Source organism: Typha latifolia, chromosome 4 (assembly GCF_019914945.1).
Source record: "Typha latifolia isolate L0001 chromosome 4, TyphaL0001v2, whole genome shotgun sequence".
Taxonomy (NCBI): Eukaryota; Viridiplantae; Streptophyta; class Magnoliopsida; order Poales; family Typhaceae; genus Typha; species Typha latifolia.
The window spans coordinates 11,626,266-11,648,678 of record NC_133089.1 but is presented as its reverse complement, the minus strand read 5'-3'; the positions used below and the strand labels follow the sequence as shown (position 1 = coordinate 11,648,678).

The 22,413-nt window shown below is 37.4% G+C and overlaps 2 protein-coding genes across 2 annotated transcripts; one reads left to right on the top strand and one right to left on the bottom strand.

The window, feature by feature from the left end:
* The first annotated feature begins 1,116 nt into the window (after positions 1-1,116).
* Positions 1,117-2,670, top strand: LOC140786310 (uncharacterized). The gene is made up of 2 exons (XM_073134632.1): positions 1,117-1,457; positions 2,337-2,670. The coding sequence occupies exons 1-2, from the start codon at positions 1,155-1,157 to the stop codon at positions 2,508-2,510; spliced, it is 477 nt and encodes a 158-aa protein (XP_072990733.1). The 5' UTR covers positions 1,117-1,154; the 3' UTR covers positions 2,511-2,670.
* An 8,902-nt stretch (positions 2,671-11,572) lies between these two features.
* On the bottom strand, positions 11,573-16,021 carry LOC140785463 (uncharacterized). The gene is made up of 4 exons (XM_073133288.1): positions 15,158-16,021; positions 14,518-14,931; positions 13,127-13,323; positions 11,573-12,112 (listed from the first exon to the last, which is right to left on the bottom strand). Exons 1-4 carry the CDS (start codon positions 15,597-15,599, stop codon positions 11,870-11,872), a joined length of 1,296 nt encoding a protein of 431 aa, XP_072989389.1. The 5' UTR covers positions 15,600-16,021; the 3' UTR covers positions 11,573-11,869.
* Between the last annotated feature and the right edge of the window lie 6,392 nt (positions 16,022-22,413).

Here is a 22,413-nt window from a genome sequence, read left to right as displayed (position 1 = left end):
TAACAAATTTTTTTAACAATTATTATACCCTTAATAAGTAAATAAGTAAATGAGCTCATCAATTTAGCCAACAAAATAAAATGAAATTAGTAAACTACAAAATAGCCTCAATGAACTTATAGCTATTTAAGACCTCACTATCGTTTGTCCTTTAGCAAACCCATTTCGAAATCCTCTCAAACTCACTCGTCTCCACCCTTCGCGTTGCCGAAGAATGACTTGGGTCTGTGGCAAGCGGAAGCTCCTTTTTAAGCCGGTGCCCACTAAATCCATCGGCATTGCCCCTTGAGATTCGCGTAGTCGCCGATGTTGCCAAACGTGAGGCGAAGAAAGGGGAAGGAGGGGAATGTGGCGGATCAATTTAGAGTCCTTGGCTGGCTAGTGCCAGGCTATTGCAAGTTGGCGGCGGGGAGGCAATGTTGGTGGTAGGGATCTCAATGTCATAGACTTCCGAGGAGAAGTCGGTGATAGGGAAATGGAGGAAATGAAGCATTTAATTTTCTCTCCCTTTTTCGAGGTTTGTATATTTTATCGTACTTGTATATGAAAAGCTTCTAATTTTCCCTTCTAACGATATGGGAAGATAATTTTTACTTCTATTTTACTTTATTCTGTTGTTTTGATTGCACAAGGTTCACAATATGTTCAATAAGATGTAGGAAAATTAAATATTTTTATCCTAATTTAATTAAAGGATCAAATAAATTTGTACTTTGATTTATATTAATTTGATTGAAATGCACAATAAATGTTGGATATTCTATTTTAATTGGAGAGTTTAAAGGAATAAATTAGAGGGAAGGAGGAAAATGGAAGGGTGCTCCACAAAAAAGAAATTGAGTTATCTTCCCGCGAACGAGGACATTTAGGTTATTTCATATCTAATGTATTATGATATGACTGTCGCGTAAGTTTATTTGCTTAATTTATATGACAATGCACACACAGAAAGATGATAATAAAATTTTTCAAAAGTTTTTAGGGCGGCGCATTGTAATTTATAAAAACGTTAGGGTCCGTAAAAATTAGATATAGTTTAGGGGTGTAAATGTAATTAATCCAAAAATAAATAAAATAAAACTTAGTTTTGGGCTGGGCCAAAATAGGGTTTGATGGGGGGCATTTCCGTCTTTGGAAGTAAAAAGACAGCTTAAATGCGAGGGCTGAGGGTTAGGGTTTCTTCCACGCCGCAAAGAGAAGAGTTCGAAACAGGGAGAATAGAAGCTGCAATCTTAGGGTTTGGGTCAGAATTCAGAGTGATGGGCGTGTTCACGTTCGTGTGCAGGAGCTCGGGATCGGAGTGGAGCGCGAAGCAGCTCTCCGGAGACCTCGAGGCCTCCGCCGCCACCACCTATGAGCTCCAGCGCCGCCTCGTCAACGCTGCCGTCTCTTCCGATTCCTCTGGCGGCGTCCAGTCCTCCTTCTCTTTGGTCACCCCGTCCTCCGCCGTCTTCCAGGTCTGCGTCCATCTCTTCTTGATCTCGCCGTGCTTCTAAGGCGATTGCTTGATTCTTATATGGAACCGCTCTGTTGTATTGAGAAGTAAATTTGATTTATCTTGGGAATAAGTTGGTATGATTACTTTCAGTTAAGAATCTTAGAGTTGATTCCATCTCGAACGTATCTTTTGATAATAATTGGCATTTTAATTTCTTCGATGCCAATTAGATGTTATCCGATGCTTTAGAAGGTCTTGATCATTGTAACTAACATGCAGTATTTTAGATGCTATTTGAGGAGTTTGTTTGTGTAGTCCATTTCATTAGCTATACTCTCCAATGTGATCACGAGCGGGATACTCTAATGCTGTCAGGAGCTCATTTCTTTCTTTTACTTTCTAAAGCATCATATTATTGCTCTAGTCTAGTATTAGATGGTACATAAAGTAACATCTAATTGAGGAAGGAGTAAAAGGGTTTTATCAATTAGTGCAACGGTTATGCTTATAGGATTAATTCGATTTATGGGTCTTTTGTTTTTGCTAATATTTCTTTACTATGACCACTGTTAGTTGAGTGGCATGAGGTGCATCTAATTGCTGTACATTAATAGCTGCTGGATGTTTTATATCATTTTCAGTGTACATTTGTTATAGTATATATCAATTTAATCCAATTTCTGCCAAATGCTAAACGAGCTAAAATGCGTAAGTTTAGGATGTTCCTCTCGCTCTCTTCTTAATTTCTGTTTACTCAAGTCCTGATCGTAGTGTAAGTTCTTTGTTGGTAGGAAAAGACCTTTGCAGTATTTCGTTCGTATCTTGATGTGTCTCTTGATATGTCCTAAGTGTTTCATTGTCTAATAATGGTATTTGATTTCGACTGAAACATTTTCAGGTCATAATTGGCGGAGGTGGTGGTGGGGCATTCATTGGTGGTGGTGCTTCCTCAGGTGGTGCTGCTGCAGCAGCCTCTGCCGGTGGTGCTGCTCCTGAGGCACCTCCTGCCGAGGAGAAGAAGGAAGAGAAAGAAGAAAGCGACGATGATATGGGATTCTCGCTCTTTGATTAGATATTCTCTCAGTTTCGGAGGATTATTTTGGCTCTAGTAGATTTGGTTTGCTCTGAGTATGTTTCTTTAGGAATTTTCAGTAATGAAGACTTTGGACGAGCATTTGGTTGTTTGAACAATTTCATGACATTATGTTTATTATAATATTTTATATTTCTAAGGTTCTGTTTCCTGTCTTTCTTTTCTCAATTGGATGAGCTGAGAAATATGATTGCCAAAGCATTATATGAGCCTACCGTAGATATTTGGAATTCGCCTTAGTATTTGAGTGTAAGCACTCGCACTTAATGGCAAATCCTATTTTATTCTCAACGATGTTGTTTGTCAGTGATCAGCAGTAGCAAGTATTTGCTGCCAGTTCTTCTAAACATATAACTTTTTAGTACGTTTTATTTACGTTATTATGATTTTTTTTTCTTTATCACTTCCATTTTATTTTTCCTCTCACAAAGTAACTTTTGCTGAAGAGAACTGAGACTTCAACTATTATCCAATTTTAACAAAGATCATTTACACCTGGATCTCAACTATTATCCAATTTCACATGTAACTTTTTATTTATAATTTATGATATTTGAAACCCTTTAATTATCTTAAAAAATGTTATATGACTATATTTTCTTTAAATTTTCCATCTTTTTTTCCCATAAATAGTTTTCTAACTTTTTTTCTAGGGTTAAATACTTTTTTATGTAAATTAAGATTGCATTAATTAGAGAAAAGATGTGGGACGCCCAAAATTATACAACAGTAGAGTGCCGGAAGCATCATTACACAAAATAGAGGTTAGTTCAGGCATCCCTGAGCCTTTCCAACAGAGAGGTTAGTTTAGGCACCCCTGAGCCTTCCCATAAGCAAGAAGAGGTCTTCCTAGCCTTTTTGGCCAAGCAATTAGTAGCTCTGTTTAATTCGCAAAAATTATGAGATATCTGTGAATATGTTCCTGAGAAGATGATGAATATCTGTGAATATGTTCCTGAGGATTTTTTTTGCCCTTATTAGATTTAAGGGAATGAACAAGCTGGTTGAGTTAGATTCCACTAGTAGGTTTTGGGTTGAAAGTCCTTTGGCCTACTCCAGCGCTTCGAGGAGCGCCTAAGCTTTCACATATTAGGTTGTGCCACATTGGATCGGGCCCCTCCTGCCAACAAAATATCAGAGTTAGAATCCCTAGAAAGCCAACCTCCTCCTCCCTAACTAGTAGACTGGTCTTTTGACCTATCACGGTAAGCTTAAATCTAATTGTGCCGGGGTGGAGACCAACCAAAAGGGGAGAAACTTGCTTTTTTGAATACTTTCCATAGAAGGTTTAAAGTAGTCCATAGTCAAGGTGACTATATTACGCTAGAAGGCATAAGAGGAGACCCTCGGATAGTCGAAATGAATAAGGTTATGATTTTTCCATAATTGCCAAAAAAGAGTTAGCAATAAAAGAGAGGATAAAATTCCTTTATTGTTTAGGGAGATTCTCACCTCCCTAAGCCACTCGCCACCTAGCCGGTTGTCGTTAAACCAAGGTGGATACTAAAGATAGTCATATTGAGATCCCAAATTTACTTAGCTAATATTCTTGGTATAACCCTCTTTAAGGGAGGCACTAGCAATACAGATATGTTTGAACATACTGGAACAACATCTAGAACGATTGTTCCTGCCCTAACGCTTTAAAGGTCCATACTTATCTTTCGTCAAGTGGACCCACAGTGTTGTCATTATGTTAAGACCACCTTTGTCTTTAGGCAGGTTGACTGTATGCCAATTAATCAAATGATTTCCTTTTTTATCCCCTTTACCCCACAAAAAAGCCTTAGCATCCTTATCAATCTCATCCACCATGCTCAAAAGCATCACAAAATTAGTAAAATTATAAGTAGGGAGAGCATTAATGGTAGAGTTAATTAAGGTGAACCTACCAGCTGGGGATAGAGAGGATTTCCTCCATTCGGCAAGCTTAGTAGTGACCCTGTTAATAATACAAGTACAATACTTAACTTGAAGCCTATTAGGCGACACATCTGTATCAAAGTATCGAAAAGGAAATTTCCCTTGGGGAATGCTAAGGGAATTCCTAATGTCTTTGATGATAGTCGGGCGAGTCCACAAGGGAATATAAAAGACGGACTTAACCAAATTAACCTTCTGATTAGAAATAGCCCCATAATTTTCAAGCGCATTCTTAATTATATCATAGTTAGAAGCAGAGGCTTTAGTGACAATGACAAGGTTAGGGGTGAAAATGAGTTGAGCCTGAGTGAGTTGGCTCTAGGTCAGACTCGGCTCGAAATAAATTTCAAACCATAGAATTGGGCTTAAGCTTAGCTCAGCTCAACTTGAACCGAGCCTGAAGGCGGGTCGACCGAGCCCGAACTGAGCTCGAGCCTAAAATGAGCCTATTATCAAGCCTCGTTCAAGCTAAGCCGAATCGAGGAGGCAGATAGCTTGAGGAGGACAAGGAGGCAGACAGCTTGAGGGGAGGCAGGGCACACTGCGACATCACCGCCCTTCGGAACGCAAATCCAGTCGCCCTCATCCCCTCCTCCTCTATCGCCATTATCACCTCAACAATGTGCCTGTTCCAGAATAGATCCATCTTGGCAGTCGGATTGAGGAGCTCTCGCATCCTCGTCACCGCTACCATGGCCCAATCAGCACTACCTTTATCGTCAAAATCTCCCTCGAGCTTGGCGAAGGAGGACGAGGTGGCTGGCACCACGACAACTTGAAGAGGATGAGCTCACAAGCATGGGTGTCGAAAGAGGAGGGGGAGGCGGAGCTTGGCAAAGGAATGAAGGAGGACGAGGCAGTCGGCAAAACCGCGGCAGCTTGAGGAGGACAAGCTCACTAGCACCGGTGCTGAAGGAGGAGGAGGAGGTGGGTTAGAGTTTTGTAAGAACCCTTTTATACCGAGCCTATCAAACCAAGCTTGAGCGAGCCGGCTCTAGCTCAGGCTCAGCTCGATATTAATTTTGAGCCAATTTTGACTGCTCGGCTCAGCTCATCTCTAACTGAGCCGAGCCGAACTCGAGCTTCAGCCAAATTGAGCTTGAGCCGCTTGTTTATTTTGACAGCTAGGTCATCCACATACATCAAGTGGCAGATATTAATGGTGGAGCTCATAGGAAAACCAGCAAGACTACCCTCATGCATTTTCAGATTCAACATAATAGATAAGATTTGAGAAACTAAAATAAAGATATAAAGAGATAAGGGGTCACCTTGGCGGATACCGCATTGCCCCTCAGTCCACTTCGATTAGGAGCCACTAACCAGGAAAGCATACTTAACAATAGAAATACAAATCATTTTTTTTCAAAGACCACATGAATAGCATCCCAATTAAGACAATCATATGCTTTTTCTATATCGAATTTAACAATCATATATGGATCATTTCTTAATTTATGCTAAATTGAATGCACTATTTCATGAACAAGGAGAATATTGTCCCTAATAGTTCTACCAGCCACAAAGGTCGATTGCTCAGAAGTAATGAGCTGCTCTAGAAAAGCTCCAACCTAGTTAGTAGCCAACATTTTAGTCAAAAGCCAATAGTGAAAATTTTGAAAACCCTAGTTGGGTTTGATTTTCTAGGGATAAGAGCAATAAAAGTTTGGTTCCATAAGGAAGCAGCTCACCATTGAGCTAAAATTACCTCAAGGCCTTGTAGAGGTCTTTACCAATGTGATTCCAATACTGCCTATAGAACTCAACATGGAATCCGTCAAAGCTAGGAGATTTTCTGAGAGGCATACTCCAAAGAACAGTTTTAATTTCTTTATCAGAAAATGGAGCAGTCAACTCATCATAGCAATTAGAGGGAATTTGATTCAATCCCTCCCAATTCCAATCAATTATAGTAACATCCTCAGAACTGGTCCAAATCTTACGGTAAAAAGAAATGATAACATGCTTAATAGCTTCAACATTATTGATCCAGTCAACGAAATCAAGTAACAAGGAATGGATAGAGTTACTTTTGCACTTAATTATAATAGATAGGTGAAAGTAGTGAGAGTTCTTGTCCCCCAAAATCAATCCACGATCTCTAGATTTAGTGTGCCACTTAGTTTCCAACTGACAGAGGAGAGCCGTATGTTTCTAATGGAGAGAAGACAGATTAGGATAAGAGGGAGAGAGAGTATTCCTAGCAAGGTCAATTTTCTCTAGATCACTGATCTGACCAAAGGGGGCCCTAATGCAATTCTCTAACTTACCGAGGCCAAATTTGTTCCAAAGACCTAGATGTCTAACAACAAAGAGCTTAGAATACAGCGAAGGCCTAGACCTAGGGTTTGGAGAGTGAAGGAACGACTAAGAGACAATACGCTCAATATCCGGATATTTAAGCCAGAAGTGTTCAAAACGAAAAAGTCTTCTAACGAAATTAAATTGAATAGGAGTGTGAACATGCAGAGGAGTATGATTCGAACTAGCCTGGACTAGGTGAGACACATGGGCAGAAGGGAACATCTGAAGCCACTTAGCATTTGAAAAGGCCCTATCTAGTCTACACTAGATACGGCCTTCATTAGGATGGTTAATGGACCAGGTAAAAGGGGACCAGAGAAACCTAAGTCCACTAGATGAGCACAATTGATGCTCTTAGCAATCTCCTTGTTATCTGTCTCCATAGAGAATCGTTTACCACCTTTTTTTATCATGAGCATTAAGCAAAACATTGAAGTCACTAGCACAAAGCCACATATCAATACAACGTAGAAAACCCAACTCTTCCCAAAGCAAGCGACGAGTAAGATAGAAATTCTAGCATAAATACCTAAGACCAAGAGGAATTAGAGTTCTTTGAGGAGACAATATCATCAATGGCTTAAGGAGATGCTTTCAAGATTGACACTAGCATCTCGATAGAGTTCCATAACATTAGAATGCCACTCGACAGTCCTTGGCTAGAGATCGCAAAGAAATTCTAATTTTTACCGAGCCTACGAGCAATTAAATTAACTTTGGCCACACTAATAATAATTTCCAAAAGGAAAAGAACATAAATTTTTAGAGTACGAACAAGTTTAGAGCAACGATTACAGGTAGCATTTTTATGTCTCCGCAGCAATTCCAAAAGATCATATTCATTAATTAAACTAAAGGGTTACTTACCTCTTGCTGCATAGAGGTAGATTCGTCCGCAAGCCTATGCTTGAGCTTCTTCGGATTGCTCTGAGGCTTTGGAACCATACTTTTCTTTCGTTATAGGATTTCTTTGGATGTTTGAAGGGACATTCGAAAATTCATGTGTTTATAGAACTTCAAAGCTTCCTATGGTATTTGCACCCTTTTACTATTACCACGATCTGCCTTAGGATCTTGCAACATTTCGTTAGTTGAAGAAGAAGGAGAGGCAGCAAGGGAAGACTTAGCCTTTCGTACAGCTTCAATGTACCTAGACACCGTCTCTGGATTCTCAACAGCAACTAGAGTCGAAAACTTGCAAGAGGGGTCAAGATCCATTTTTCCCAGATCATCAGTACAAATCTCAAGGGTGTGACTTTGAACCGTCTATTCCAACAATTCAGAATGTGCCACTTGGAATTCACCTACCATCATAAACTTGGTAACTTTTTGAGGGCCCAAAGGCTAGCCATGTGTCGAGGAAGGAGCCAACTTCTTAGAGAGATAAGGCTCAAAGGAGCCCATTATAGAGCCATGCCTTTTGGTGCCCGAGACGACTCGGCAAACAAAGGCAACTCTTCAAGGTTGACAAGAGGTGAGGGGGTAGACTTGCTAAGGTTAGCAGCAACTTGTCCCTTCGGGGAGAGGCTTGAGTTATAGGGCATTACCTCTGAAGCATAGGCTATCCTATTCGTCTGCCATGTGGAAGCCACTTTGGCTTTTGTTTTGACCAACGGACCTGAATCGAACTGTCCAAGTTGGCTTGACCCAAGTTGGCTTGTACTCGAGTGTTGCCTACCCTCAGAGTCGGGTTGGACTAACCAAATTAGACTGCGTCCCACCACAAGTGCCACCCGATCTACCCCAACCTCTACGACCAACCCTAGCCATGTGCTTGTTGACTAGGATCCAAGGCCCACAAGCCTGGTCCTCCTCCAAGACGCTCAAGGACTAGACTGGTAAGCGCAGCAAGTCCGACAGAGGTGTTAGAGGATCAATGGCAACCCCATGGGGATTTGCCTTAGTGGGCAAAGCAATAGAGATTTCCATGGGTGTGCTCTCAACCCTCCCTGGATGAGTCATCTCCTAAACCATGCTCACCACAGGGAACTTCTTTCTGAGGGGAGGTGAGGGGGTAGATTTGCTAAGGTTAGCAGCAACTTGTCCCTTCGGGGAGTGGCTCGAGTTATAGGGCATTACCTTTGAAGCATAGGCTATCCTAAACGTCTGCCATGTGGAAGCCACTTTGGCTTTTGTTTTGACCAACGGGACCTGAATCGAACTGTCCAAGTTGGCTTGACCCAAGTTAGCTTGTACTCGAGTGTTGCTTGCCCTCAGAGTCGAGTTCGACTAACTAAATTAGACTGTGTCCCACCACGAGTGCCACCCGATCTACCCCGACCTCTACGGCCAACCCTAGCCATGCGCTTGTTGACTAGGATCCAAGGCCCACAAGCCTGGTCCTCCTCCAAGATGCTCAAGGACTAGACTGGTAAGCGCAGCAAGTCCGACAAAGGTGTCAAAGGATCAATGGCAACCCCATGGGGATTTGCCTTCGTGGGCAAAGCAGTAGAGATTTCCATGGGTGTGCTCTCAACCCTCCCTGGATGAGTCATCTCCTAAACCATGCTCACCACAGGGAACTTCTTTCTGAGAGGACAAGCGGCAATTCTATGCCCAATAAAACCACAAATAAAACAAACAGATGGGATATTTTCATATGTGACCGCCTAATAAGTTTGATTAGGAGCAAGAAAAAAATTATGCTTAATCGATTTAGTTAGTAGATCTAATTCCACACAAACCCTAGCATAACATCCTCTACCCATGACCATAGTAGTGTCATCAAATCTGACAGGTTTGCAAACCATGGCTACCACTTCCACGAGAATGTGAGCTTTCTAGTATACCTTAGATAGGTCAACGGATCGAGCCCAAACTGGGGCTTTGGATATGTGTTCCTCAAAAGGCCTGAAATCAGGCTTCCACTTAGTTAAGTTGAGGACAAAGCTTCAAACAAGCCAAGGACCCTCCGTCAAGATGGTAATTATGTCCTCTTCACAGGTAAAGCGAAATAGAAAGAAGCCTTCTGATTTATCAATAATAAGAACAGGTCCAGACAACCCCCATTCCCTAACGAGCTCAATTCTAACAAGATGTAAAGGAGGAACCTTACCCAAGAACTTACAGATGAGGGCATTCTTCCATTCCGCGCTGCTTTCTTCGAGGACCACTAGGTCAATAATAAAGATATATATAATAGAGGCTTTGAACTTAGCAATCCGCTCCTCCGAAATGATACTAGAACTTGCCACTCTTGCAAGTGTGCCTTTAGCCACTTTGACCCATGATCTAGTTAGATTTGGCATCAAGGAAGACGGAAGGGAGGTTTCAGAAGAGACGACCTAGCTATGGCTAGCAATAGACTAGGGAAAAACAAGCAAGATTTCAAAAGATGGAACCAAAAGGAGGGAAGAGTCCAAAAGAGAGGAAGGTTTAGAGATTCCATCAATAAAGCCAGAAGAGGAAAGGGGTTGAGGGAGAAAGGTCTCCACACAGGCCATCTCTCCAAGGCCATTAACGAGGGCCAACAGAAAGCAAATTGCCATTAGATTGCCACTTTTGGTCGATGCGCTTTTCGTTCATGGATTGTTCTCTAAAAAGATAGGGCCATGGAAAGATTTTACCCTCTATACTTATGCCTAAAATTATTTATTTCCATGTACAAAAGATCTCAAACCAGTCTTTATACTTATAATTAAAATAAGACGTTAGTTTTTCTGTTAAATTTAAATGAGTACCATAGCTATTTTGATAATTTTACTGTATTATATCAAAATTAGTATGTCTTCCCTAACAAACATAATAGGAGAATTTTGGTCATTTGATGTTATTTAGTTAAATTTAACGAAAAAAACTAATGATTTCACTTTAGACATAAGGGGACTAGTTTAAAACTTTTTGAAATATAGAAGTAAAATAATTTTAGACATAAATACAAGGGGTTAAAATACATTTAACAAATTTTTCTAATAAAGATAAAATGATTCCTAAGTCCTATAAAATTAATGATTTCTCTAATTGGGTAGTAGTTCAGGGGCTCTGGTGTAATTATATCTTTTAACAATATCACTCAAGCTCAAAGTAAATGACCAGGAATGATATAATCAAATATGTCAAATTAAATCTGGAAGCAGGATCCAAAATAAAACAGGGCCTTCCATGGGACATTGCCTGTTCTTAGGTTACATAAAGAATATTAGCTTTCCACCAATTGTGATCCAGGTTATTGTATCTACATAGATATTACCCGTTGGTATACACAAACTCACAAAGAAACTAATTGATAAACTAGTAAGAAGTCCTGAAACTTAACAGCAACTACACAACTAATTCGATTTGATTGTTCTCTCTATATAACCTTTCAATCAATCATTAAACAATTCACATGTCCAAGCACGAAATCTGAATCTGGTCATTTCAGAGCATTGGTTCACTGCTAGTAAAATATCCAATATTAAAACCAACAGTGCCTTGATCTTGGTAAAAGTAATCTCGAGTATAAACCCGTATTGTACTTTACAATTTACCCCAAATAGTTTAAGCCCGATTTCAATTTTCATCCCTATAATTCAAACTTAAGAATTTAACGCTTTAAAATCTAGACCAAGTTACAACTGTTAAATTTTTCATCCAAAATATTAGTACAAATGATCAACCCTAAACCTCTACCCTAATCTATAAGCAAGTTACTAAATGATCAAACTATTCCTACAGTTATTAAAACAGACTGTTTCTATAGAAGTATTTAACAATTGACCAGAGTTAAGTGCTAAAATTTAAAATACATGCTGAAATCCAACTAAACCACATGAGGCTAAACAGTAATTTACCCTAAACTTTATTTCATGACACTAATGTATTGATTACCTTGATTCAGTTCATAATAAATCATGTTTAGAATTGAAGTTATCTATCAGACAACAAGAGAAAGTTAACATCCAATCACAGCCAATACAACTTACAGGAGATAAGTCAATAACTTATATACTCTCCAACAGGAGTGAAAGGGAAAGCAGAAAGGAACAAGATTCTCTTTCCCAAGGCTGGATTTTTGCAATAGATATGTTTTACCCATCTATTCGCTTACCATGAGATGTCGAAAATCTAACAGTGATATTTGAAGTAGCAGATGACACTTGAAAATGGCATTAAGAATGCAAGGTGTACCATCAACAAGGAAAAAGGATTGGAGAACTGTCTCTATGCAGCTTGGTATCAGAGAGATCTAGCTTACTCATCTTCTCCTCACACCATAACAACTGCTCCTTGCTAAGCCTTGCCATCCTCAGAACCCTCGATACAACTCTGATGTCAATGAGCGAAAACAGCAGCTCCACTTCCTCCAATGTTTTTGGCCAAGTTTTTTTCTTCCATCCTTTCTTTTTAGAAAGTTCTTTCACTTTCATCTCCTTCTGCAGAATTAGATGAATCAATTAGAAAAGGCTCAATATCTGGAAGCTAGGTTTCAACTATGAAGGCATCCAAGGAGGCAAAAAAAAAGCCAGCTATTTAGGGTGCATTTGGTATTGTTCTCTCCCTGTTCCTGTTTTTTGTACTCAAAATAGCATAATTCATCGGCGACTTTGCATGATATCCACAGACAACCAATACAAGACAAGGTCCATAGTATGTCAGACCACCGTATCAAGTGTTATGGCGCTGAGAACTGTGCGTACTCCCAAATGCAAAGACAATACACAAACTATTAGGTTTGTTGTTTGTTGTGAAGAAATTTGTAGATACCAAACAATTAATGTTTAGTTTTTACTAGTCATAGCTACAAGAAAGTAGAGGTCCTGCATATTCAAATAAGCATTATGTATTGCCGCTTCCACAAAAAAGTTTGGTGGCTATCAAGATCTAGAACAATTTACAATTGGAATATGTTCTCTTAAACAACTTCTCATGCTCTTTATGATTTGACATGTGAATTTTTTCACTTCAAATGTTTGGGAACAAAAAATGATTTCAAACATCTATGATATTCCATTTTCATTTATAAATCTGGACACAAAGTGATATAAACATGGTTTCTCAATAAAGCAGAACAAGGATTAAAACAAAACTGCAATTTAATATATTATACTTAAAAAATTGAAAATTTGGATACCGAACTCTTCTTTAGATCTTTGGTCTGATGGTAATTAGGCAGAGAAGCTTACATAACCAGATAAGTCCTTACATCTACAACAACCATACATACTAGAATGCCTATAAATGTATAAAAGTATAGACAAAAACTTGAAGCACAAAGCCAAGCAAGTAGTATGAGTTCAACAATCAATTAATATGGTTGGAAGTTCTTCCACAGCAAAAAGTGAAAAGAAAGCTTCTTCCAACTGATATATAGAGCAAGATTAATAAAAGTAAATCTCGTATGGCCCTGTCCTCAATAGAACTCCAACAAGTTACAGAATAGAAAATACCTTGTCAAGAGAGGCTTGAACCTGCTGAAGGGAGCTTCCAGCATGACTGTGAGACCCAAATAAGGTACCAGATTTTCTTTTGTCCATCTTCAGGAACAGACGGAAGGTTAAGATTGACTCCTCCATTACTTTTATGAGGTTAGATGCTAGCACTGCCGGTTCCAAGTCATCTTCCACATGTTCTTCTTGATGTGAACCTAGAAAGAATAATAAGAGACACGAGAGAGTAAATGACTTGAAAGAATGTTACTTCAATTCAGCAAAGTGGTCGTACAAAAGTAAAATCACTAAGATATCACACAGATATATAAGAGCAGATGAAGGCTGTAATCACTGAGCTAGTAAACAGGACTTATTCTGAAAATAACATTATTTTTTTTAGATTCTTTCATATAAATAATAGAAATTGAATGTATTGTTTCACCACTAGTTGGAAAGCCATCAAGTTATATACAGAAATGATTAAATGCTACTAGACAAACTTTAGCTAAAACCAACTCCCAGATCCTACATCACATGTCAATTAGCTCTGTCCATGCTCAACACATACTTGACTCTGCATAAAATCACATTACATATTTAGCAACGTATAAATCAGCTGTCCTCTTGTATATAGAATAGTACTATATTGTCCTTTTACTTTGAAGACAAGAAATTCCAGCATCACATAGTGCTAGACCAAGACATAATTTAGACATGGCAACTACACTAACATTCTTGCAACACATCCATGAAGCAAAAAATAGGATCAACCAATGGAATTTCCTATATATGGGGTAAAGACAACAAAAGTACATGGTAAGTTTCTCAAATGCCCTGCATGGACAGTCAAGCCCTAGGAGATGCTCAAAACAATTTCATACTTGAGGTAGCTCTAATCATGCCATGCAGCTAACATCCTACATTTTGATCTTTACTACCAAACTGTAACCAGAGGATACTAGGTATTTGGTATGAGAGATTCATGTGTTCCAAGAAAAGAAACACTTATGCAGCTATAATTTAATCAATCATGGTTGTAAGATCAGAGTTGAAAATTCAACCGTCCACAGTAAATGGTGTGTTTCAAAGCAATATCTGGGGGTGACTAGCCAACCAATACAATAATGAATTTTTTTTTTCGGGTAAAATCAACCTTCTTTCAAGAATTAAAAGGAAAAGGAAAGAAAGGAAGAGCTCAATCCAACAATCACAATGCTTAAACATTCAGATGGAAAGCAAAGGGAATATAAAGGAAACCCTGTGAAGGAACAATGGAAACAGATTAGATTAACAATAGGAAAGAGATATAATTTCTGTCTGAGGTTTGAAACACGATCGGTTGGGCACTAAATTTGAATCAAGGAAAGCTAAGCAGGATATTTGAGAACTCGTTTTGTATCAGTATTTACCTTGAAAACTTGGAACTTGAAGCAACTTGGACAGAGAACTGCGAGCATGAGCATAAGTCTCCAACCTGGAACCCTGTTCAAAGGGCTCGTTTTCTACAAATCTTTGCAAAAGCACCTGAAATTGTTGAAATGCTTGAGCAGCATGGCAGTAAGAGGTGTAATTTTCAGGCTGAGACAATATTTTATGGCTAAGTAACATGTACTGGCAATGGAGGACTTCCCAGCTTAAAGAAACTTGTGCAACATAAGCAGTTTCAAGTGTTTGGTAATGATCATCCTCCTGTTGCTGTTGCAGATGCAGATGCTCACGCTCCTCCAAAAGCTCATCCCTCCTCTTGAAAGAGAGGCTGCGGAGGGTCGACGCAAGCTTATTAGATGAAGATCGTGGTGACCTTCTAGAAATGTTCAAGGATCCTGCAACATTATGCACGCTCATTATTAAACCATCAAATTATCTAGCTACACAGCTGAAAATTAGAACAAGAATAAAAGACTTGGGTAAAGAAATGCAACTTTTTCAGATAAAAATACTAAAATAAGGAAGAGAAGTGTAACCACGATTCGAATAGTCATGGTTCTATCTTCTATACTCTAATGGGATCAAATAATTCGAAAAAGCTATAAAAGCTTCAACTTTTACCTTCTTCTTTCAGTAGCTGCGCAATCACCTTATCAAAGAAGAGCATCCTCTCGCAGTACTTAACATACAACGAGTCGAACCCACACCATTGATGGCCATTAACCACCTCTGAGTCCCTCCACTCGCTCGAGCTACTCTCCTCTCTCTCCTCTTCCTCGTCGTCCTCCTCTTCTGGGTAACCTTCCTCCGGTATAAGCACCATGAAGCTGTTCTTCCTCAACTCCTTCAACCTCCTTTTCACCTCATTTGTGATGAAGTCGTCGTCATCGTCTTCCTCCTCCTCCTCCTGTTCCTTCTCTTCAGAAGCCTTCGTTCCGGTCTCCAAGATCTCATCTTTCGATGTTCCAGAGGACATGTGTGGGTTTTTGGCATCTGGGTCGTCGTCTTCTCCTCCCAACTTTCTTGCTCGCCTAAGCTTTCTCGTTTTGAAGAAATCCATCATAAAAGATCCCTCCTTTTTTCTTTCAATCGAGGAGAAGCCGAGAGAGAGCGAGAAGGACAAGGAAACCCAACAGGAGGAGGGAGAGGAGGAAGAGGAAGAAGATTAGGAGGACGAAGATCAAGAAGAGCAGGAAGAAATCGGCGGAGACCTCGAGATCGGCAGCGAAATCCGAACCGCGGCACATCAAACGGCGGCAATGCTGCAAGAATCAGCGATGGTAACCACAGAAGCACGCAATGTAGCTCGTCCGAACCTAAGAGCGAGCTCCATTCCGAACCCTGGAGAGCTCTCTCTCCAAACCCTATAGAGCTACTGCTTACTGTAAGTGGAGTAGAAGATGGAGAGAGAGAGAGAGAGAGAGAGAGAGAGAGAGAGAGAGAGAGAGAGAGAGAGAGAGAAAAGAGAGAGTTGCGGTTTCGGAGGAGGAGGCGAGGAATTCGGGACTCGCCGAGGAGAACCCCGAGGTTCGTACATTTATTTTGCTTATAACCACCTGAATAATAATCTTATTGTAAAAGACCTCCTCTTATTTATATTTTGCAAATTGCCTCCTTTTGTGGACATTTTGTTGTCCGATAAGGAAAAGAAAACTACTTGTATATTTGTATTAATAAAAGATATAATTCTCTTTTCAACTATCACTGATTTTCACAATAACTCCTTGAATTTCTTTTTGGTACACACTGACTCTGTATGATATTAAAAATATCTCACTTGACTCCTTCCGTTAGGGTTCTATTATTCATTTATATTCATAAGTTGTCATACGGTAATCATGTATCAACTAAATTGTTAAAATACTCTTGTATGCATGTGCGAGTCATGTGCAACTCAAAAGAAACTTTTATGATGATGAAAATACCCATAGCCTGTCAAACAAAACGAGTTAATGCTAGTGGACCATGAAGACAGTGTGAACTAGGCACAAGTTCCATTCTTTGGTGATCTCTCCAAAGACCATGACCATGTTAGTCTTGGAAGGAGATAGGAGAAGCCAAGAGAGAGAAGAGAGGACGGTGGTGGCGTTCCGGCGGGCTGTGCTCGGAGACATCTTTCACCATCGACATAGTGGTTGGCAGCCATTTTACCCAACGACCCATCGGCCACCACAATCCTCTCAGTCGTCGACAATTGATTTTAGCACCACCCTACAGTCACGACGATGTTGAGGGACAAGATAGTGGTGTCGGCAATGACCGCCTCGAATTCCAGGAGGTGAGGACCCATGCTAAGTCTGGCAGTGAAGGAGCAGCGAAGGAGGAAGGGAGTGGGGAGGAAACCAAAGTGGGCTCGGTGGGAGAGGTAGGTTGGCTGAGTAAGGCATGGACCGAGTCTTACCAGAGGGGTTTGCGAAACCGACATGCACTTCACGTGGGCAGTCGATCACACCACCACCTTCGGCATCATGCTCGGAGGAGGAAGGAGAAAGGAGAGCTCTTCTATATAGCTCTAGAGAAGGGCGAGAGAAAAAGGCTAGCGACGGCATGTTGCATCTCCCGAGGTTTATTTACGACTTTGACGTCAATGGCAGCATGGCCTCTCCTTCATCTTGCATGCAAGAGGTTGAATACAGAGGCCAAGCTAGAACCATGCATCTTCTTCTCAACCATGACAGTTGCCGCTCGTCGCTGGGCCTCTCGCTCGCCTCCATTCGTTCCCACCACTCAATGTTCGGCGACGACGCATCTGGACGCTAGTGGGAAAAAGACCCAAGTGATGCACTATTGGCGACTTCAAACTCTTTGAGGGGAGAGGAATGAAAAATTTTAGGAGAAAGGGGATTAGGGTAGAAGGCAATGTAGGAATTTTTAAAAAAAAATTAAGATATTTAATTTTAGCTCTGTCACGCAACTATCCCACTATTATAAGTGGAGAGGCAATTTGATCAATTCATTGATTCTGTTGACGACATCAGGGAGATGAGATATTTCTAATAGTTTAGAGAGTCAGTGTATACAAAAAAAAAGTTTGCAGAGTCATTATAGAAATCGATGATAGTTCAGGGAATAAAAAGAGAATTATCTCTTAATAAAATTAATTCCCTTGATTACACAAAAAACCTAACAGAAATGTACACCCGTGGCCCTAATTTCTACCGAGTTACCTAACAAATTAGCAGGTTTGTTTGCTTCAGCCTTGATTTCTACCAAGTTAGCTAACAAATTAGCAGGTTTATTTGCTTCACGATAAGTATACGTAATTTTATGGGATTAATAATTCTATAATAGAAAAAGAATATCATCCAAAATTTTATCAATGGTCCAAATAAATTAGATGTCCCTAATTGAGCATGTCAGCCGACAGTAAGGATTCTGTTTCGATTCAAATTCCAGCAATAGTTAAGTCTTGGACAGCTTTGTGTGCTCCTAAAACTTGAGCAAACAGCGTTGATATGTATTTGACACTTTGAGTACCTATAATTAAAGGATTCATGTTAGATCGTCACGCTACAAAGCCCATTCTGCTCATGTCTACAATTGATGATTTGGGCCAAAATAACCAAAGTGATATTTCACTTTGCAAATTCACTCTATTTTTATTTTTCATTACAAAATCACTCAATTGTTTAGACGAAAGTAATATATGTTTTTAAAGTAGGCGATTTGCACAATAAACCAATATGAATTACATGACTATAATACCCGCATATTTTTACGAGGATAAAAAATTATCATCACTTTTTACTGTGGTATTAATTGTTAATTTTGTGTTTATGTATTTGATATTTAATATGAAAAGATGGCATCAAGTAAACTACTAAATAGCATTTTGACTTTTTTATTTTTTTTTCGACAAAAAAAAGAAAATAATTACATCATCTTCTTCTTCGCCCACAGCAACAAGCAACTTAGTTTTTTTTTCTCCCTTGGATATTTTTATTCAACAAACTTTTCCCTTGTCTTTAAGATAAAAAGTTAAAAACTACATCAATTAATCATTTCAAACTAATTATTTTTATAATAATTATTTTAAGAAAGAAACCTATTTAGCAACTTAATTTGAATCTATTTCATTGACCACATGAAGAGAATTTTTGGCTAGAGGGCATATTCTCAAATATTAAGTTATTATCTCTAATGGTAACAATCCGATTAAAGTGAAAACATAAAAATAAAAGACTATTCAAATACAAAAATGCAAATATTAAAAAGAAAATATTCTCAAAATGCAAAATTGTAAAGCACCTATAAGATACCTTAAAATGATGAACATAAGCTCTAATTATTGTTGCGACATTAGAATTTTTTAAGATTTTGTTGTCAATCTACTTCCACATATATACATTGATGTACGTTTTGTATTTATTTATTTATTCTTACTTTGTATCTATATATTCTTAAAATCATAAATGTATAATATGATTTAACTAAGTTTTTGTCTATGTATTCTAAACTATATATGTGGATTACTAAAATATTCTTATCCCTAAATTTCTAACATAGATTTGAGGATTGCGCAATAATATCTTCGGATTCCGTGATAATATCTATGGATTCTAAAATAATCTATAAATTCCTAGATTATGAGAATATTATTTTAATATAATTTAATCAAGTCATATTATATATATTCTAAAACTATGTATATGGACTAATGAAATATTATCTCTACATTTTAAGATATTATCTCTAGATTCTGTGATAATATTTGTCAATTTCATAAATATATATATTATAATAATCAATTCTTTGAAAAAATATTTGTTATGGGCACGACGTGGCCAGCCACAGCCACGCACCCCCTAGCGTCGTCGCAACCAATCGGTTGCGGCCAGCTGGCCGCGGCAGGCCAGCGCCGCCGCCAACCCCACCACCTCTCTCTCTATCTTTTTCTTCTCCCACTCTCTCTCTCTCTCGGTCTTTCTCTCTCTCCTCCTTCCCTCAAACTCTCTCTCTCTCTCCCACGGTTGACCCACTATCGCTGTCGTCGTGCTACGCAGGTGAGCCTCCTAATATTATTTACAGATATGATAATACCATTTATGAATTGTAGAACAATATGAATGGATTCTAAAAATATATCTATGAATTAATAATATATATATATATATATATATATATTGTAAACAAACTAGGATGTTAAAATACAAATTGAATTACAAATAGTGTATGTTAATACAGAAACTGTAAACACTCTAGGTTGTCAAATATAGCTTCAGGTATACTTGGCTATTTAGTTATATAGTATGTGAAAACACAAATTATATTATAAATAAGTTAGGCTATCAAAATATATATTGAATTACACTAATGTATATCAAAATGCCAGTAGAATTACATTAGTATATGTCAAAATTTTATTGTTCTAAATTATAAAACATTATAAAATAAATTTTCATTGTTTCAAACTATAATAGATACAGTATTAATTATTGGGAAACTTCGATCTTTTCATCTTATCCTTGCAATTGTAATTCATATTTTTCTTCTCTTTTTGAGTCCTAATTGACTTCTTCTGTGAACGAGACCCATAAAAATAAAAGAAATATCTGCACAACATTGATTAGCGTTCATACAATAAAAATATGACAAAAAATACTAAATAAATTTACATTTTATTGTAATCCATTGCTATAAAAAAAATATGTAAATCCGTTCATTATTTTGGTTATACTTATAGGTAAATATTTGAGTGCCAAATGACATCAAATGAAAAAGAAATTTTGGATTAGTGGGTACAACAAGAGCTCGTTTATAGTTTGTGAAGATAATAATGATATATTTCATTAGAGAAAGATGAACAAAAATAATATTAATTTGTCCTCCCTTAATAAAATTATTATTTTATTTTGAAAAATGGTAAGTCAGCAAAAAATAGAAAGCAGAATTTTCTCTCTACAAGAATAAAGCAATATGTGCAATGGCAAATACAAATGGGAGGATTTTGCAATGTGAAAAATAACTTAGCCTGTGCAAAAGTGGTTCAATAATTATTTAGAATAAGTTACTTCAAACAAATACCATTGTTGTTCTTTAGTCATAGAAAAGGAGAGAAGAAAAAGAGCAAAGGGATTGTTTGTCTTGGAGGACTTTATTTTTTTATTTTTCTTTTTCTTTTTCCATCTCCAAAATAGGATAAGAAAAAAGTAATCACTCAGGACTAGTTAGAATTTTTATATCTACAAGTTTTAAGTCTTTATCACTTATGGTTGTTCTCTTTGTTGCTATTTTCCTCCTCTTAAAAATAAGAATTTACATAGTTTATGTATTACGAAATATTTAAGCTTTAAGTAACCGATTATTTTCCATAATATTGGAGTTATTTTTTTTCCCTTTTTCTCTTTATTTTTATATCTATTTTGTGCATCTTATTAGTTATTATGTCTCTCTCCATGTTCCTCCGGTGATTATATATATATATATATATATATATATATATATATATATATATATATAAAGTCTTATTCTCAATATAATTTTCTTTCGACTAAAATAACCTTCTTATCTGTTCGTAATATGGGAAAAGGATTAAAAACTTAGAATAAAGTAAACCGTATAGGTTACCAAAGGACAAGAGGACGATTTTGTAAATATACCTGAAAAAGGAGGAGCTCACTTATAATTATGTCAAAAGGAGGGAACTATTTTGACAATAAGATAAACGTAGGTGGTGATATGCAAAACCTCCTCCTTAATTTTAATCGTTAATAATTACGCATGGACACCGCACTACATTCTATAGCTAGGGTCTATATAGCCCATATTTTCATACCTAACACCATATATTCTAATACAATTAATATCATAATTAATGATACTACTAATATCATAAGCATAGGACCTCTTATTTTAGGCAAATACTTCAGTACCCCTCTAAAATTTATAATCTTAATCTAACCGCTATAATAGCGGATTTTCACACGCGCTACTGATTTTTCGATATCGGTTTCAAAACTACGTTAGATAAAAAAAAAGGGTATATTAGTCAAGAAGATTTAATTACGTATGACTAACCTTCGAATTATACATTCGTTAAAATTTCTCTCTTAGATACGATAGTGATAGATATTTATGCCTTAATTATATGAGATATTATTTAATATTAAACTATTTAAATTTGATTCTTTGGAGATATACTTTAATTTAAATATAATTTTCTAGCTCTATCTTTTATTAAATTTAATTTAAATTAATATGTAAATAATAAAAAATAGTCAAATAGATAAAAATTAATTAAACTTTCATCAAATTAATTATAAAAAGACATCAATACCCTTATTCGATATATATATACATTACTCTTAGTTATTAAGATAATATAATTATCAAAAAATAATGTGCAAGCTAATATATTTAAAAAATAATAATTACCTATTGAACCGGTAATATTTTTTAAATTTATTGCATTCCTATTATATTCTTAAGGATCTTAACCATTAGATCTTCATCAAATTGATTGATAAATAATTATCTCTACGGTACAAAAGAAGTGCTCCTAAGGGTCAAAGAGTCGGATTAACTCCGACTTGACCAGCTATTCGACCCGATTTGGGTCGAATTTGAATAAAAGAAAATATCAGATTCAGATATAGATTTAAATACAGATAGAATTTTTGAAAAAAAAGCCCGGATATGAATTCGGATCCGGGTCGGATATAATTTTTGGATTCAGATACTCATATCCGTTTACTCGCATATTTTTTTGAATGATTTACAGTTTTTAGTTTGCTTATTTAAATAGTAAATATTGATATAATATTTATAGAGATTAATTTTTTTAATTTTATATGTATCTGATGTACAAAAAAATTATTTTTTACAAAACTCTTAATATTTTTGTGTTAATTATGTCTAAATAAAATATCACAATTCAT

Bases quoted from the DNA above. Each gene is read 5' to 3' on its own strand.
- LOC140786310 (XM_073134632.1), top strand. From the start codon at position 1,155: ATGCGAGGGCTGAGGGTTAGGGTTTCTTCCACGCCGCAAAGAGAAGAG. The intron at 1,458-2,336 runs GTCTGCGTCCAT...AAACATTTTCAG, and splicing joins CGTCCTCCGCCGTCTTCCAG to GTCATAATTGGCGGAGGTGG.
- LOC140785463 (XM_073133288.1), bottom strand. From the start codon at position 15,599: ATGATGGATTTCTTCAAAACGAGAAAGCTTAGGCGAGCAAGAAAGTTG. The intron at 14,932-15,157 runs GTAAAAGTTGAA...ATAATGTTGCAG, and splicing joins GCAGCTACTGAAAGAAGAAG to GATCCTTGAACATTTCTAGA. The intron at 13,324-14,517 runs GTAAATACTGAT...TATTCTTTCTAG, and splicing joins TCAAGTTCCAAGTTTTCAAG to GTTCACATCAAGAAGAACAT.